This window comes from Rhamphochromis longiceps, linkage group LG5 (genome assembly GCF_057381845.1).
Source record: "Rhamphochromis longiceps isolate RC_006_pf linkage group LG5, R_longiceps_female_GT1.1, whole genome shotgun sequence".
NCBI lineage: Eukaryota > Metazoa > Chordata > Actinopteri > Cichliformes > Cichlidae > Rhamphochromis > Rhamphochromis longiceps.
Window position 1 is genome coordinate 17306969 of NC_140561.1, and position 16591 is coordinate 17323559.

General features: G+C 43.8%; 1 protein-coding gene across 1 annotated transcript in view; it reads left to right on the forward strand.

Moving 5' to 3' along the window:
* The window catches only part of cpne5b (copine Vb), a 158031-nt gene that overhangs the window by 24104 nt on the left and 117336 nt on the right, over positions 1–16591 (forward strand). Inside the window, exons 3-4 of the mRNA XM_085406201.1 lie at positions 15699–15739; positions 16080–16126. Of these exons, the coding sequence (XP_085262327.1) occupies positions 15699–15739; positions 16080–16126 (88 nt within the window). The remainder of the gene's footprint in view (positions 1–15698; positions 15740–16079; positions 16127–16591) is intronic.

Genomic DNA, 16591 nt, shown 5'->3' on the forward strand with positions numbered 1-16591 from the left:
CCAACTTGTCCATGCAAATTGCAGCTTCAGTTTTCAGTTCATAGCTGACAGGATCACCACCTAAATTTGGTCTTAGCTGCTATAGTCCATCTGCTTCAAGGTTTAACATTTGCATTCAGAGATGCTCTTTTGCATATCTTGGTTGTAACAAGTGCTTATTTGAGTTACTGTTGTCTTCCTCTCAGCTTAAGGCAGTCTAGCCATTCTTTTCCGACCGCTGGCATTAACAAGCCATTCTTCTCCCAGAAAAATGCTGCTCACTTGATTTTTGTGTTTTGTGGACCGTTTTCTGTAAATCCTAAAGATGGTTGCATCCCAGTATATTAAAAGTTTCTGAAATACTCAGACCAGCCCATCTAGCACCAACAACAATGCCACATTCAAAGTACATCACCTTTCTTCCATATTGTGATGCACGGTTTGAAGCTGAAGCGATCTTCTCGATATCGAGGCCTAAATACACTGACTGTCTGGATCTGATTGGGTGAAACTTGGACTAATGAGCAGCTGAAAAGGTGTACCCAATAAAGTGGTCAGTGAGTGTAGCTTGTGCCAGTGATAGCAGAAATGCGGATCAGTTAAGAAAAAGATAATTAACATCCACATCATACCTAATGTGCTACCTAGAGATTAAACCTGTATATCAGTAAGCATTTCATCATAGTAGCATATATTGCTTGCCTGTCATGCTCTACATTTAGTGGACCCCAAAGTGCAAAAATCCTATCTTCTCCAACAATTATTTATCTGAAAATATGACAATGCTACTCCCAGAGGACCCCTACATGTGATTCACAGCAACTTTTCTGCTTCAAGCAGAAGCAAAATGATGTACTCCCTCAAGACACAACGAAGACGTACTGAGTTTAAATGAACAGATTGTATCAATTGATATTCATAGCAACATAGTTTATAGAGTGGCAGATGCTGTTTCAGTCATTGTCTGTTAGATTACAGATATCCTGTGTGTATTGTGTGCTTTATTCACCACCAGTCTTTACGCCTTGAATGCTATAAAAAGCTAAAATTAAAACACTGATTTATAGGACCTGAACGGATTCTTCAGTTGGCCTTATAGGATAGCCAGAATGATTGCAGATGTAGATTGAATCTACATAACTGCAGCATTTTGATAACACAGTGCCAAAAAATGTTTTACCGCATCACAGCACCACAACTATATCATCAAAACTGTAAACATTTTTTTTTTTGCTATTAATCCATAAATGTTTTCCTCACATTTGCCCTGTGATGCACTCAGCTGCAGTTTTTCACATTTGAACCTGTGCCCACCGGCTTGTAATAGCCGACTTGGATGGAGTGATTTAATCTGACTACAGGTCACAACTAAAATATATACCTTGATTGACTGCTTGGGGAAAGAACTGCAGTTGCATGGGGATGAAAGCAGTTTGGGGCTGTATTTACGATAAGAGATAATGGAGAGACCATTAGAAGGATAATAAACCACCGAGAGATAAACAGGAGGTGGAAATGACAGCGATATAGAGGAGGATATAGGAAATGATACAAGTGGATTCATTTTGGATCAGTGAGTGGGAATGACATAAACTACATTAGGGATGTGAGGTTAAAGGGGAGGAAAAACTATTTCCTGGTGAGATTCCTGCATGATTGGTTGGTAACTTTGAGTAACCCAGATTCAAACAAAGTTATAACAGAGTGATGTCCACAGTTAAAAAAAAGTGAAACACTTTTTGCTTTGCTGTTTCTTTGATGAATAGTGTTTGCATTATTCCAAAATGTCCTGCATCAAGACAACAATAGGAAATAACAAGGAGCACTCAGGGCTCCATCTCTGGGCATCATTAACTTTTAATTGTATAATATTTATTTTTGTGTACATGCATTTTTTTCTTTGTTCTCTTTAAACGTCAGAGAAAATCTGATAAGGGTATCATGTTTACTTTGATTATATAAACATTATGTAGGAGTACTTAAAGGGTAATAGGTATTCATTTGTAAATAGCTAGACATGAATAACTTCACTATCATTTTGACCTTCAGATCAATCTTTTGACCTTGATATAGAGAGGTCAGAGGTCAAATGTTGTATGGTATTTAAATCTTCATACAGTACTTTCTCATAGTTTCTAAGGCTAAGTTATCAATTTTTGATCAGTAAATCATTAAGTTGACCTTCAAGACCTTGTTGGATGTAAACCAAATTTTACTGGATCGTTTGCGTGAGCCCACGCTACAACCCTACGAAGTTTTATCATAATCCACCAATAACCTTTTGAGCTATTGTGTCTACAGACAGAATGAAACGCACAGAAATGCTCCCAAAAGCATAACCTCCTTGGCGGATCACTGACGTGTTGTCAGAGTCTCCGGTGCGAAGTGGTGACAGCCGAGCGTTCCGTCTTTTCGCCCTGAAAGTGAGGGCTCTCGTGGGAATGTTAGAACAGCTTGGGAAAGAGGGGAGAGCAGAACTAGAGTGTGGGTCACACGTCACCAGACTGCTGTCCAAACTGCCACACAGTCTTCGAGCGCAGTTTAAGCGGTTCATCAATCCTCTTCAGACACCCATCCCAACCTTAGCAGATTTGGCAGAGTGGCTTGAATATGAAGTCCGCATCCAAGATGATGATGTGTATTTCCATCATCATCAGCAACCTCGAGAGCCACGTGTGGATCGTGGGAAGGGTGCCAGACCCAAGCAGAGATCTGCAGCGGCAACCACAACCGTCTTATTGGGCTACGACCCTCCTGCTAAAGGCCCAGAGCCTCCAAAACAGGCATCACGTCCAGTTTCCAAATTGGGGAAGCCAAAGAAATTCTGCCCCTTCTGTAATAATCTTCAGCACTATTTCAATCAGTCCACAGATTTCAAGAAGCTCAATATGGAGCAGAAGTTGTCTTGGATTCAGACAGGCAAGCGGTGCTGGAGATGTGGAAGGGACCATCCAGAGGCGCAATGCTACCTGAAAGCTAGATGCCAGCAATGCAATCAGGTGCATTTGGAGACACTCCATGAGATTAATGCATCGCGATCCACTAGTTCTGACAGACCGGCGGAGGAAGCTGTCCAACCCGTCACGTACTACGTTGATCCAACATGGGGGACCAGCTGTGTGCTACTGAAAATGGTCAGGGTGTGCCTCTATAATGGCAAAATGAAGCTAGAGACATATGCCATCCTAGATGATGGGTCAGAGCGCACAATCCTTCTTCACAGTGCTGCCCAAGAGCTGGGCCTTCAGGGAAAGAGGGAGGAGTTGGCGCTCCGAACCATCCGACAAGATATTAGAACGGTGGAAGGACATTCCGTTTCCTTCTCTATAGCCTCCGCCACTGACCCTCGGAGACGGTTCCGGATCCAAAGAGCATTCACTGCCACTGAGCTTGGGCTTGCCAAACACTCACATCCAGCTGATGCACTGCAAAGGTCCTACCGCCACCTGCGAAGTCTTCCACTTCATTCGTTCCACCAAGCTCAACCATTATTGCTGATTGGCTCTGACTACCCACATCTCCTGACTCCAATAGAGCCTGTCCATCTGGGTCCACGGGGAGGACCAGCTGCACTCAAGACACGGCTGGGTTGGACTCTGCAGGGTCCAGCCAAGGTTCTTCTACATCAAGCCTCCACTCCTCAGTGTCTACTCACAAGCACCCTGACTCCCAGTGCTGAACTTCTCAGTAATGTAGCCAAGCTCTGGCAGATGGATGTTCTCCCATACCAGAATGAGAAGGTGGCCACACGTTCAAAACAGGATACCATGGCTGTCAAGATGCTAGAGGAGAAGACCATTAGAGTGGAGGTGGATGGTATCAACCGGTATGCCACCCCGTTGCTGTGGAAAGAGGAACCAGTCCCGCTTCATTCCACTAAGGACTCTGTCTTGGGTCACCTGCGAGCTACGGAGAAGCGCCTCCTGAAGACGCCTGTACAAGCAGCCACCTATAACCAGGAAATTCAGAAGCTGGTGGATGCAAGCTATGTGAGTAAACTGACCATCGCAGACATGGAGATGGATGGTAGCACCTGGTACATACCACACCACATGGTTCAGCATAATGGCAAGGATCGCGTTGTCTTCAACTGTTCTTTCGTGCACAATGGTAACAGCCTGAATCAGCATCTCCTACCTGGTCCTACACTGGGCTCGACGCTCCTGGGTGTGTTACTTCGCTTCCGGGAGTATCCCATTGCAGTGAGCAGTGACATCAAGGGGATGTTTCATCAGGTCCGCCTCTTGACTCAGGACAAGCCCTTCCTCCGGTTCCTCTGGAGAGATATGGATCGCACGAGGCAACCAGAGGTTTACGAATGGCAAGTGTTGCCTTTCGGGACGACATGCAGTCCCTGCTGTGCCACCTATGCTCTGCAGCGGCACGTTCTGGATCACAGCAGCCCCAGCGAGGATACCCGTCACACAGTAGAGAAATGTTTCTATGTTGACAATCTCCTCCAGAGCTTCGCATCATTTCCCGAAGCCCAGCAACTGGTTAACAAAATCCAGCAGTTGCTGCTCACCGGTGGCTTCGAATTACGACAGTGGGCTTCCAACTACCCAGAACTCATCAGTCATATGCCACCTGGATCAGTCTCACAGAGCAGTGAACTGTGGTTTTCCCCCGATGGGACTGATGTACCAGAGCGGACTCTGGGCCTGCAATGGCACTGTCAGTCTGACGAGCTCAGATATCAGATTCGGCACACTGAGCAGTTGGTGGAGCCCACAATGCGCAACATCTATCGGGTTCTGGCCAAGCAGTATGATCCGCTTGGCCTTCTCATTCCTTACACCACTCGGGCCAAAATCCTGGTGCAGCATCTCTGGAGGAAAAGGAGAGACTGGGATGATCCAAATCTGCCAATTGACCTGCTGCAGCTGTGGCATGCATGGGAAAGTGAATTGATTCAGCTCCCTGATGTCTCCCTGCCACGTTGTTACGTGCAGCCAGAGACAGACCCATCCCTTTGCAAGCAGAGCATCCACATCTTCTCCGATGCATCTGAGAAGGCATATGGAGCTGTAGCCTACCTTCGGACAGAAGATCATATGGGGGGAATCCAGGTAGTCTTCCTAGCTGCCCGATCTCGAGTTGCTCCCGTCCGTCAACAGTCCATTCCGAGGTTGGAGCTCTGTGCTGCTCATGTGGGAGCCCAGCTTGCTGCCGTCCTCAAGAGGGAACTCACCCTTCATATCTCAAGCATTGTCTATTGGACCGACTCCACTACAGTCCTGAACTGGCTCCAGTCCCAATCCTGCCGCTACAAGATCTTTGTGGGCTCTAGAGTTGCAGATATTCAAGAGCTAACTGAAGGGAGCCTGTGGAGATACAGTGGGGCAAAAAAGTATTTAGTCAGCCACCGATTGTGCAAGTTCCCCCACTTAAAATGATGACAGAGGTCAGTAATTTGCACCAGAGGTACACTTCAACTGTGAGAGACAGAATGTGAAAAAAAAATCCATGAATCCACATGGTAGGATTTGTAAAGAATTTATTCGTAAATCAGGGTGGAAAATAAGTATTTGGTCAATAACAAAAATACAACTCAATACTTTGTAACATAACCTTTGTTGGCAATAACAGAGGTCAAACGTTTACTATAGGTCTTTACCAGGTTTGCACACACAGTAGCTGGTATTTTGGCCCATTCCTCCATGCAGATCTTCTCGAGAGCAGTGATGTTTTGGGGCTGTTGCCGAGCAACACGGACTTTCAACTCCCGCCACAGATTTTCTATGGGGTTGAGGTCTGGAGACTGGCTAGGCCACTCCAGGACTTTCAAATGCTTCTTACGGAGCCACTCCTTTGTTGCCCGGGCGGTGTGTTTTGGATCATTGTCATGTTGGAAGACCCAGCCTCGTTTCATCTTCAAAGTTCTCACTGATGGAAGGAGGTTTTGGCTCAAAATCTCACGATACATGGCCCCATTCATTCTGTCCTTAACACGGATCAGTCGTCCTGTCCCCTTGGCAGAAAAACAGCCCCATAGCATGATGTTTCCACCCCCATGCTTCACAGTAGGTATGGTGTTCTTGGGATGCAACTCAGTATTCTTCTTCCTCCAAACACGACGAGTTGAGTTTACCAAAAAGTTCTACTTTGGTTTCATCTGACCACATGACATTCTCCCAATCCTCTGCTGTATCATCCATGTGCTCTCTGGCAAACTTCAGACGGGCCTGGACATGCACTGGCTTCAGCAGCGGAACACATCTGGCACTGCGGGATTTGATTCCCTGCCGTTGTAGTGTGTTACTGATGGTGACCTTTGTTACTTTGGTCCCAGCTCTCTGCAGGTCATTCACCAGGTCCCCCCGTGTGGTTCTGGGATCTTTGCTCACCGTTCTCATGATCATTTTGACCCCACGGGATGAGATCTTGCGTGGAGCCCCAGATCGAGGGAGATTATCAGTGGTCTTGTATGTCTCCCATTTTCTGATGATTGCTCCCACAGTTGATTTTTTCACACCAAGCTGCTTGCCTATTGTAGATTCACTCTTCCCAGTCTGGTGCAGGTCTACAATACTTTTCCTGGTGTCCTTCGAAAGCTCTTTGGTCTTGGCCATGGCGGAGTTTGGAGTCTGACTGTTTGAGGCTGTGGACAGGTGTCTATTATACAGATGATGAGTTCAAACAGGTGCCATTCATACAGGTAACGAGTGGGGGACAGAAAAGCGTCTTACAGAAGACGTTACAGGTCTGTGAGAGCCAGAGATTTTCCTTGTTTAAGGTGACCAAATACTTATTCTCCACCCTGATTTACGAATAAATTCTTTACAAATCCTACCATGTGGATTCATGGATTTTTTTTTCACATTCTGTCTCTCACAGTTGAAGTGTACTTCTGGTGCAAATTACTGACCTCTGTCATCATTTTAAGTGGGGGAACTTGCACAATTGGTGGCTGACTAAATACTTTTTTGCCCCACTGTATGTCAGATCAGGCGACAATCCTGCCGACGACATCACTCGAGGATTACGGCTCTCACAGCTCACCTCTCATCATCGGTGGCGCCGGGGCCCACCCTTTCTCTGGCAGGCGGCATCATACTGCCCGGAGCTCCCGAACCACGTTTCCCTTGATGATTCATCAGAGCTGCGGAAGGAGAGCTTCTGTGGGAACATCACCAGAATACCTGATCCACATCTACCTGATGTTGGTTCTTTCAGTGGCTACCAGACCTTGCTGGAAGCTTACGTTCGAGCTGTCCATGGGACAGCTGCTGACTCGACACCCACGGCAGAGGATTACAGGCAAGCGGAGTTAGCACTCCTCCGGAAGGTACAGGAAGACAGTTTCCCTGAAGATTTTGTTCGGCTGTCATCTCACAAACCGGTAGCTGCCAGCAGTCGCCTACTTGCCTTAGCTCCTGAGTATGACCCAGAGGCTCAACTGATTCGGGTAGGGGGGCGGCTTCGCAGATGTGAAACCCTCAGTCAAGACATCTTGCATCCTGTCGTTCTTGACCCTCAGCATCCTATCACAAAGCTCATCGTCCAGGATTGCGATCGCCAGCTTGCTCACCCGGGCTCCGAGAGGGTCTTTGCTGAGCTCCGGCGCAGATTCTGGATACTTCGAGGACGAGAGGCCGTCCGGAAGCACCAGTACAACTGTCCTGAATGCAGGAGGTGGCGCAGCCAGCCGGTCATTCCCAAGATGGCTGACCTTCCATTATCCAGTTTAAGACTTCATCGCCCAGCCTTCTATTCAACTGGGGTGGATTGCTTTGGCCCATACCTTGTCAAGATGGGGCGGCGTACAGAGAAACGGTGGGGGATCATCTTCAAATGCCTAACGACCCACGCAGTCTACCTTGATCTGCTTCCCAGCATGGACACTGACTCATTCCTGATGGGACTGCGTCGTTTCATCTCGAGACGTGGGAAGCCCTTCGAACTGCTGTCGGATCAAGGTACCAACTTCAGAGGTGGTAGCTCTGAACTCCAGGAGGCTTTCAACGCACTCGGCCCAGCTCTGAAGTCACAGTTGGCCAGCCAGCAGATTCATTTTCGTTTCAACCCTCCACAGGCTCCACATTTTGGTGGTTCCTGGGAACGGGAGATTCGTTCCATCAAGTCTGCGCTGCATACCATTCTCGGCTCGCAGCATGTCACCGAGGAAGTCTTTAGGACGATACTCAGCGAGGTAGAGAGCATCATCAACTCTAAGCCGCTAGGTTATGTCTCCTCAGACGTAGCAGACGTTGATCCGATCACTCCCAACATGTTGTTGATGGGGCGGCCTGTATGCCACAGGTCGTCTACCCAGAAGCAGAACTCCTGAGCCGTCGTAGGTGGAGACAATGTCAAGCCTTGGCGGATCAATTCTGGATCCACTACATCCGGAATTATCTACCTTCACTCCAGATGCGGCACAAATGGCAGCAGGAAAGAGATGAGTTGACTGTTGGCACTATCGTTCTCATTGTGGACCAGCAGCTCCCTCGTGCCCTATGGCCAGTTGGTAAGGTCAGCCAAGTAATCCCTGGAGCAGATGGCAGGGTTCGAACCGTTCAGATAAAGGTTGGAGACAAGACATATACACGATCAGTGGCACGACTTATCAGACTTCCAGCTCTTCCACCGGAGTCTACTGCCTGACCTTCCTAGTGAAGTGCACCTTTGCTCCGCAAAGTTGGGGGCGGCTGTACAAAAGGCCAGCCAGTTCGCAGAACTCATGAACGGAGCCACATCTGCGGAGTAAGATATCAGCATACTGCTGCCGTTTAGCCAATGAGCGGTGAGGCAACCCATTCTCTTCGCCAATCAGAAGACACAATTCTACCTCATCACTACGCACACGTCGACGCAGAGAGTTCGGTCGGAGCTGCAGGTGGGAAGAGTCAGCAGAGTTTACTCACCGTGTGGATTTTCGTTCCTTCTAATGCTGTTAGCGGTGTGCGTCCATGAGACTGTAAGTTTCTGTGTTTTATCGTGTTTGTTCTTTGCTGCGGCCATTATCCTCCCTTGTTTAATCCTTGGCGCATACTTTGTTTACCGATTGTTACTGCCGTTTACTGCGAAGCAGCCTCTGCCGTGCGGTCATTAAGGGACCGTCACTAATTTCTCATGTTAGCTCTGATGTAAAGTGCCTAGTTAGGATTTATGTAAATAGTAAAATTAGCATTTGTTGACACTCCCTTATTTTGGTTGAATGTTCCACTATCCAGTATTGTTTGTATTGTTGTATTACACATTTAATTCACTCTGTTCACATAATTATGGAAGACTTTTATGTTCTTTCCAACAGAAACCACACCATCACTCACCACACGGCATATAGCATTTTACAGTCTGTTAAATCCCCTCACTCACATTATGGATGTGTGCTTCGGATTCTTGCTAAATAAATGAGTGAACGACAGATACCTGAGTGGCAGTGGATTTTGTGGATATGCCATCTGTTCTTATCGGACAACCCTGTTGAGATTGTGGATTCTTAGAGTCAGCACCTTATCATCTACATCAGTCATAGTCAGGAGGTCAAGTCCATCCCACTTACAGTGACCTCCTCCATTACATCAACCTTTATCAACCTTTACACTTAACACAATGTTTTTTCCTACAATGTGACGCTACAGAGGTTAAAAACATTGTAACACATTAACAGCTCTAAATAAAAAATGGAATAAATAATGAACAGGTAACCCGATCTTTATTCAGTTTTGAAAGTATCAAATATGTTAGAACAATGGCGACCTCTGCCACCTCTTTTTTCTTGAACAAAAAGAGAAAATAATAAGCTCGCTGATACACAGACAGTAACTAGAATGAAACAGTGAAGAGAAAGAAAGTCTGTGTTTACATGACATTTATTTTACAGGTATCATAGTTGCGGTTTATAGTCTCCATGAAAGTCACCAGTTGATTAGTTAGTATCAGCAATAGCTAGGGATGGATAGAGCGGCTGTGGCATGCGAGACCTGTCGGTGGTCTGGAGTTACTTTACACTGAAAGCAGCAAAATATAAAAAAAAACAAAACAGTTTTACTGATTCTAAAATGCACTAAATCGGATTTATATCGGTATTGGCAGATATCCAAAATTATGATGTCGGTATTGGACATAAAAAAGTGGTATCGTGCCATCTCTACTAATAGCATGATGCCTGTCACAGTTTCATGTATCATTTACATGCTAGTACCCAGTCCATGGACTTAACTACACACCAATGCCTAAACTGCTTCGGTAATTTGACATGTGCTGGTGATGCACTTGTTAAACGTGGCCATTCACAAAAATCAAAACTTGTGACAAACTGTGTGCAAAACCCTTTGTCTTCTCTCCCCGGCTTACAAAGTCAGTAAAACCAACTTCTGATCAGTTTGTACCGGCTCACCTTTACACCTGTACCGATAATATTTTTAGTGGTCCCAGAGTTTCAGAAGTTTACAACATTTATTACGTGTAAGATTGCCAGAGTAATTTGCTAGAGGCCTCCCATTCAAACAACAACGACAATGAAGCATAAATAAATGTGATTGCTTGCTGTGTGCTAATGTACTATTGAGGGTTGTTATGGTGAGGTGGTGGATGGAAAGGGTCCAGATGTAACTAAATATGTATTTGGATAAGGGCTGAATAAATTAAACTGAACAAAGCATCCAATTATTATTAACAATGCATTCCTGGGACAGTTTTGCATACAAGCATTGTTATCTGAAAATAGCTAGGTGTTTTTTTTTCTTCAAATTTCCTCATTTCTCTGCAACTGGAGTTGAAGCAGGGCAGAATTTTTAAACGGTGAATTGCTAATTTAATTATATTGCCTTTTTTGGTATCAAATATGGTTTTTATTGGTTATTTAGACTGAGATGTAGGCATTTCAGGGACATTAGACTGCAATACTTCACCCAAAGACATTTTTACAAACACAGAGTACTGTAGCTCAGAATGTCTTTCTAACCTAAATGTAAGATAAAAAACAAAACATTTCAGGACTTTATGTGTTTCTTTTTCTTATCGGTATGCTCTTGAAAGCTCTTAAAGGAGGGAGAGAAAATACGGGAACAGAGGAAAAATCAAAACAGATTAGTGTGGATGAAAGAGCACAGCTTCAGGTGGAAGGCAGCAGAAATTGCAGAAGAAAATGAAACGAGAAAGAAACAGAAGCGAGAATCAGAGGAGACAACAGGCTTTGTCATCTCGAGTGAAGGCTCTCGTGTCGCTGTCATGACCAAGCGAGCAAGAGGAAACGTGAAGGGTAATAGAGCAAGGAACATAGCAGCCTCTGGCAAACATTATGAAAAGGTCAGACTTGATGGAGGTGTGACACAACACTCGAAACACGGGGGGAGAGATTAAGTTAGAGAAAGTCAAATTCATAAAAAAATGCATTAAAATCAGGCGGGAATAGATCAGGAGAGACAGGGTGGAAAAAGCTAAGAGGAAAGCACACACACACAAAAGCAGGCAAATAATTAATATAAAGATTTACTGGCACGAGCTCACTGTCAATCACTTTATGCCAGCTCCAGTTTTATGTTACCAAAGGATGTTTGCTCAAAAGCACGCGCTGGCCTTCGTGCAGCACACACTTCAAAAGACGAGAACACCTCTCTGTCCGGAGTCAAATAGTGTTTAATTGCACTCTATTATCTCAGATAAAAGACTCCTGTACATCTCTGAGCCCATTAGTGTTTGGATGAATTATTGTTGTGTGATTTCGTTTGTGATTTTAGCAAATCACAAATGATAGCACAGTGAAAGGCCCCGCATGGTTTGAGACTAATGGTTTCTAAATTAAAGATCAAAGATCTGAAACCACATGAAGGCCTGAGAGAAAAATGTGATTAACACTACTTCTATACTCGTCAAACTTCTGCTTTTTGTGTTGCTCGTGTTGATATTTCAAATAGCCCATTTTAAGTAACCAGGTAGTATGGATTCATGCCTAAATGGCCAAAATGTTGACTTTAAGGAAATGAATTACCTTTAAAGGTTGCATGCAATTTAGTAACATGTAATTACAATGTAACAGGTTAAATTTAATGGAAACTGGTCACATGGAAGCTACTTGATTTTTATACAGTCAGTTCACACCAAACGTGTCCTCCTTAGTGATAAATTATTTGAATAAATGAAGCTTTGATCTGATTATCTTCCAGTTGCGTTTTACTCAGAATTATTGTTCCATGTTTATGAGGGAAAAGAATGATTTGAGTGTGTAAACATTTACAAACATAACTTCATCTGTCAGAGATGTATTCAAACAAACCAAGATAAAATACCTTTATAGTATTTGAAGACATTCCTTAAAGGACGTTTGATGTACTAGTGTGTTGTACATGTGTAGTATGGTTAAGCCTTGACTGAGACATTAATTCCTGTCACATGTGAGGGTGTAGGGAAAGTAGAAAAAGTAAAAAGCTTTAAAAACAATACTTTACAGATGTTACGTGAAGGACGCTGGAAGATGTAGTGGGACCTGTACAGTAGGTGGAGAAACAAGGAATGAACAAGATCCTTGACAATTACCTTTATGCGCTCTTTCCAGTCAAATACAAGCCTGTAATTTTGTGTCTGCAACCTTTGCTGTAAATCAGTGTGGCAGGCCCTCATCAGACTTGAGTTTAAGGGGATTCTTACATTGTGATCTATAATAGGAAAACGTCTGTAATTACATCTGCTGGGACGAGGTGCCAGAGGTGGCAGTTGTTAATAAATACATTAGTCTTGAAATGAAATACACTGCACAATGCACGGTTAAAAAAAATCTGTCATATTTTAAAGCCCCAAACTGTGGTCAAGTTCTATTACCAATCAAAATCCACGATTCATCAAGTCTTTGTTCTTTAATATGACAGATGTAAACGTGTGAGGTTGAACGCTACGTGCCATTACTGTCATGGTCCTGGGTCGGTGACCCAGCGCTTTTAGTTTGTTATCATTTTCATGATGATGATTGTTTTAGTTCTGTGTTATATTCGGTCTGCCTCTGAGTCTGCGTCTGGATCTGTCTGTCTATGGTGTCACCCCATCTGTTTGTGAAGCTGTCTGTTTAGATCTGTGTCTTGTTTGGTTCCCCGTGTCTGAGTTTCCTGTTTTATTGTGAAGGTCTCTGTCTGATGTGAGTGTGTTCAGTTTACATTTCCCCTGTCCCGTCAGTTCTGATTTCTCCCAGCTGTGTTGCCCTCCTGTCCCTCATCCCCTGATTACTGGTGTGTATTTAAGCCCTGTGTGTTCTCCTGCCTGTTGTCGGCTCATCTGCATTCATCCGTCTACCTCTGCGTTCTATGGTGTTCCTGTCTCTGCGTCTCTCTGCCCCGCACCCCTTTTGTATGGTCTCAGGTTGGTCACTTAGTTTCTCCCAGTTTAGGTTTCCGTTTGTAAAGTACTCATACCTCGTTGCCTGTTTTTGTCACCACCACCTTTGTAAATAAAACATCACTCGTATCATCAGTTTGCTGCATCTTAGGTCCTCCTTTTCCTCCACACCACACGGCTCCCTCCGCCAGCCGTGACAATTACAAAGTAAGAGGTAAGGTGGGAGGGCAGAGATAGGGATGAGCAAATGAGATGAGTAAACACGGAGACTTGTTAGCAATCAGGCTGCCATTGTGCAAAATCCAACCCAACAATTTTCAGTTTTGATATCCCCGCTAGCCAGTTGATTTCATTGCCTGGGAATGAATGAAAGAGCATGTTTATTTGTGCATGTCAAAGGCTTCACATGCAATCACATTTGCAAACGTAGGGATTGTAAATGTGAAAACAACCTTGCACTCTTAGTGAACTTTTCATTTCTAAAGCTAGAGTAAGAGTCTTTTACATACAAATGAATGTCTATTAGAGGGTTTGACAAACAAGCTCACTCAGTGCTGATTAAGGCCATCAGGTAGATCTCTCTGAAGTTCACAAAACGCCAGAAGTTTTTAATCTGTTCCCCTGTGTTTTATGTTAACTGACAATAAATGGTTTGCCAGAGCCGAAGAGCAGAAGACGGTAGCAACAGACAGAGCGTAGGCTACAGCAACGAGGGTTTGTTAGGAATCATCCACTGCTTCCTATTACATTTTTTTTTTTTAGTGAGCATCGTGTAACGACACTATATAATGAGGTGACCCCACAATTACTGACTGCGTTATCCCAAATAAATAATACAAGTAGTAGAATTGTTGATTAGTGACCAATGGTTCTACATTGTATTCCTCATAGGGGATAATAATAAAAAACCAGCATACACTACACATGGTGCTTCAGGTAAAAACGAAAAGTGGTAGATGGTGAAGCCAAAAAATTATTAAACATGGTTGGATTTCTTTGTGAAAGGCATAAACAATAACTTAACAGAGATTGTGTAGTTATTCTCATTGGCTGATGGGGGACACAAATGTTCTGCAGTGCTGCAGGCGCCCATGTTTGCTTCATGAGTGGGTCTTATCAGTCACTATGAAGTAAGCTAGGGTCGCATACCTTTTGTGCTCCCTCCCCGCTGCCACGGCTCCCTCACTGTAATAGACTTTTGAGTATTTGTGTTCTTTCGCTCCCTGTTACCTTTGTTAGTGTGCTGTTTCTTTGTGCTTCTAGTTCGCCTATTTCTTGTCTCTATCACCATGTTTATATTAGTCCTCGTGTCTCAGTGTTAGTTATTTGCCTTTTTTTACTTTCTGTTTTACATTTAAAGCCTTGTTCTTGTTTTACCTTCTGCTGTTTTCGGTGACTCACCCTCATTAGTTAAGTTTGTGTTTGTTTTCTGTCCTGTTCCCACCTTTGTCTCCTGTTTTTCTGTTGTGATCCTGCTCATCATACTTGGTGTTTTTTTTTTTTTTTTTTTTTTTTTTTTTTTTTTTTTTTTTTTTTTTTTTTTTTTTTTCTGTTTTGTGTTCCCAATCTCTGCGTCGCTATCCTGCTTTGGACCCTTTATCCTGATCCCTGATATGGGCAGTGCTTTTGCTCCTGCTCTAATATGAATGTACCTCACAACACCCATCTTTCAGTGTTTTCTACCACTTTGACTGCCCTATAACGGTGACAATGTTAATGCCATTTACCCTAAATCTGATCTCAAAACATGCTAAAAATCTACATTACTAGGACCTGGGGTTTATCCCCTTAAAGAATCCAACGTTTTGACTTGAATGAATGAACAGAGCTGACATGAGAACAGACGCCACTATGAAACATTGATGTTAAATGTGGGGTGGCTTATTGTTTTCCTTCTTGTGTTAATGCTGGCTTGCATCTAATTTGATATCTAATTATTTGCAAGGTATCATGGCTTTGATGCCGGGAGTGGTGGTGGAAAAATCGCCGTGACGATGAGAGGAAATTCTTGATAGTCTCTCATCAGAGAGGAGTTTTGCATGTTTGATGTGAATCTGCAGTGAGAGGGGGACGAGTGGAGGCTGAGAGAGACAGATGAAATGTGATGCAACAAAAAAAAGTCCCCAGAGACTACAATGTGACAAAAGCTCAAACTAGATACCCGAAGAAAGGAAAAAAGGGAAAACCAGAAAACCAAGGCACAAAATGAAGAGCGCACAAAACTCACAGTGATCTGAATCAGCAGATCAGATCACTTTCTGTAAAATTGTCAGATAAGGCTCTGCACTTCTCAAGTGGGCTTCTGGTTAAAAAAATTGTATCTTAAACATGACAAGAATATACCGTATGTGCACATAAATATTAGAACATAGCTGAGTATAAGTGACTCATGTCAAGCTGTCAGCATGAGTAACAGTTGTTGCTTTTTTCTTCTCTTCCTTTTCCAGAAATCTGCTGGATAAAGACACATTCTCAAAGTCAGATCCAAGTGAGTATTTTGTAAAGACTTCTCCTATTTATGGTACTTTATTATTTTTCTACGCCTGCTTCTGGTTGTGGTCGTTCTCTACTTCTCCTCTGTGTGTTTTTTATCGATATGTTGCCTTGTAGTTTGGGAAATCTTTTTTTTTTTCCCCCCTCAGTGTGCTGTGGCTGTTTGTTCACTGCACTGGAGCTAAAACCCTCACATTGATTTCCCATTTGGAATTTGCCTCCATTTTTCTAATTCTCACTCTCTTTTCTTCCTCTCTCTCCCCCCCTGGTTCTTGTTTTCTCTTTCTTTCACCAAATTTCCTCTTTTTATGTCCCTCCCTGGCACTTTTTCACAGTGTGCGTGCTCTATACACAAGGTGTTGAAACCAAACAGTGGAGAGAGGTGAGTGTACACACGAACATGCACACACAAATCAAAAAAGAAAGAACTTACAGCGTGTCCAATTAAGTTCTGGCCTTGCTCTCTGTGTGCACAGGGGTGGAGTGGTGGCACTCCAGTTAAGATATTCAGCTCATGGTTTTCTTTCCCCCTTTTTCTCTGAGTGTTTTTTGACAATTCATTAAACTTGTTCAAGCATCAGTCGTCTTAAAATGCCAAGGAAATATTCCCTAATTGGAGACTTCAACCAACAACAAAAACCCTCACACCATAATGATCAATATGCTGACATTTTGGGGACTAAACAGCACGCTGCAGATTCGTTAATCCACATCTTAGTGAGGCTTGTTTGGTTTATGCGGCATTACCATCAGCTCTCTACTTGTCATCTCACCCTTCTGTCTGTTTGTCCAGTTAATGAAACCTAATTATTTGGATTGCAGGTGGAATTAGCAAAACACATAATGA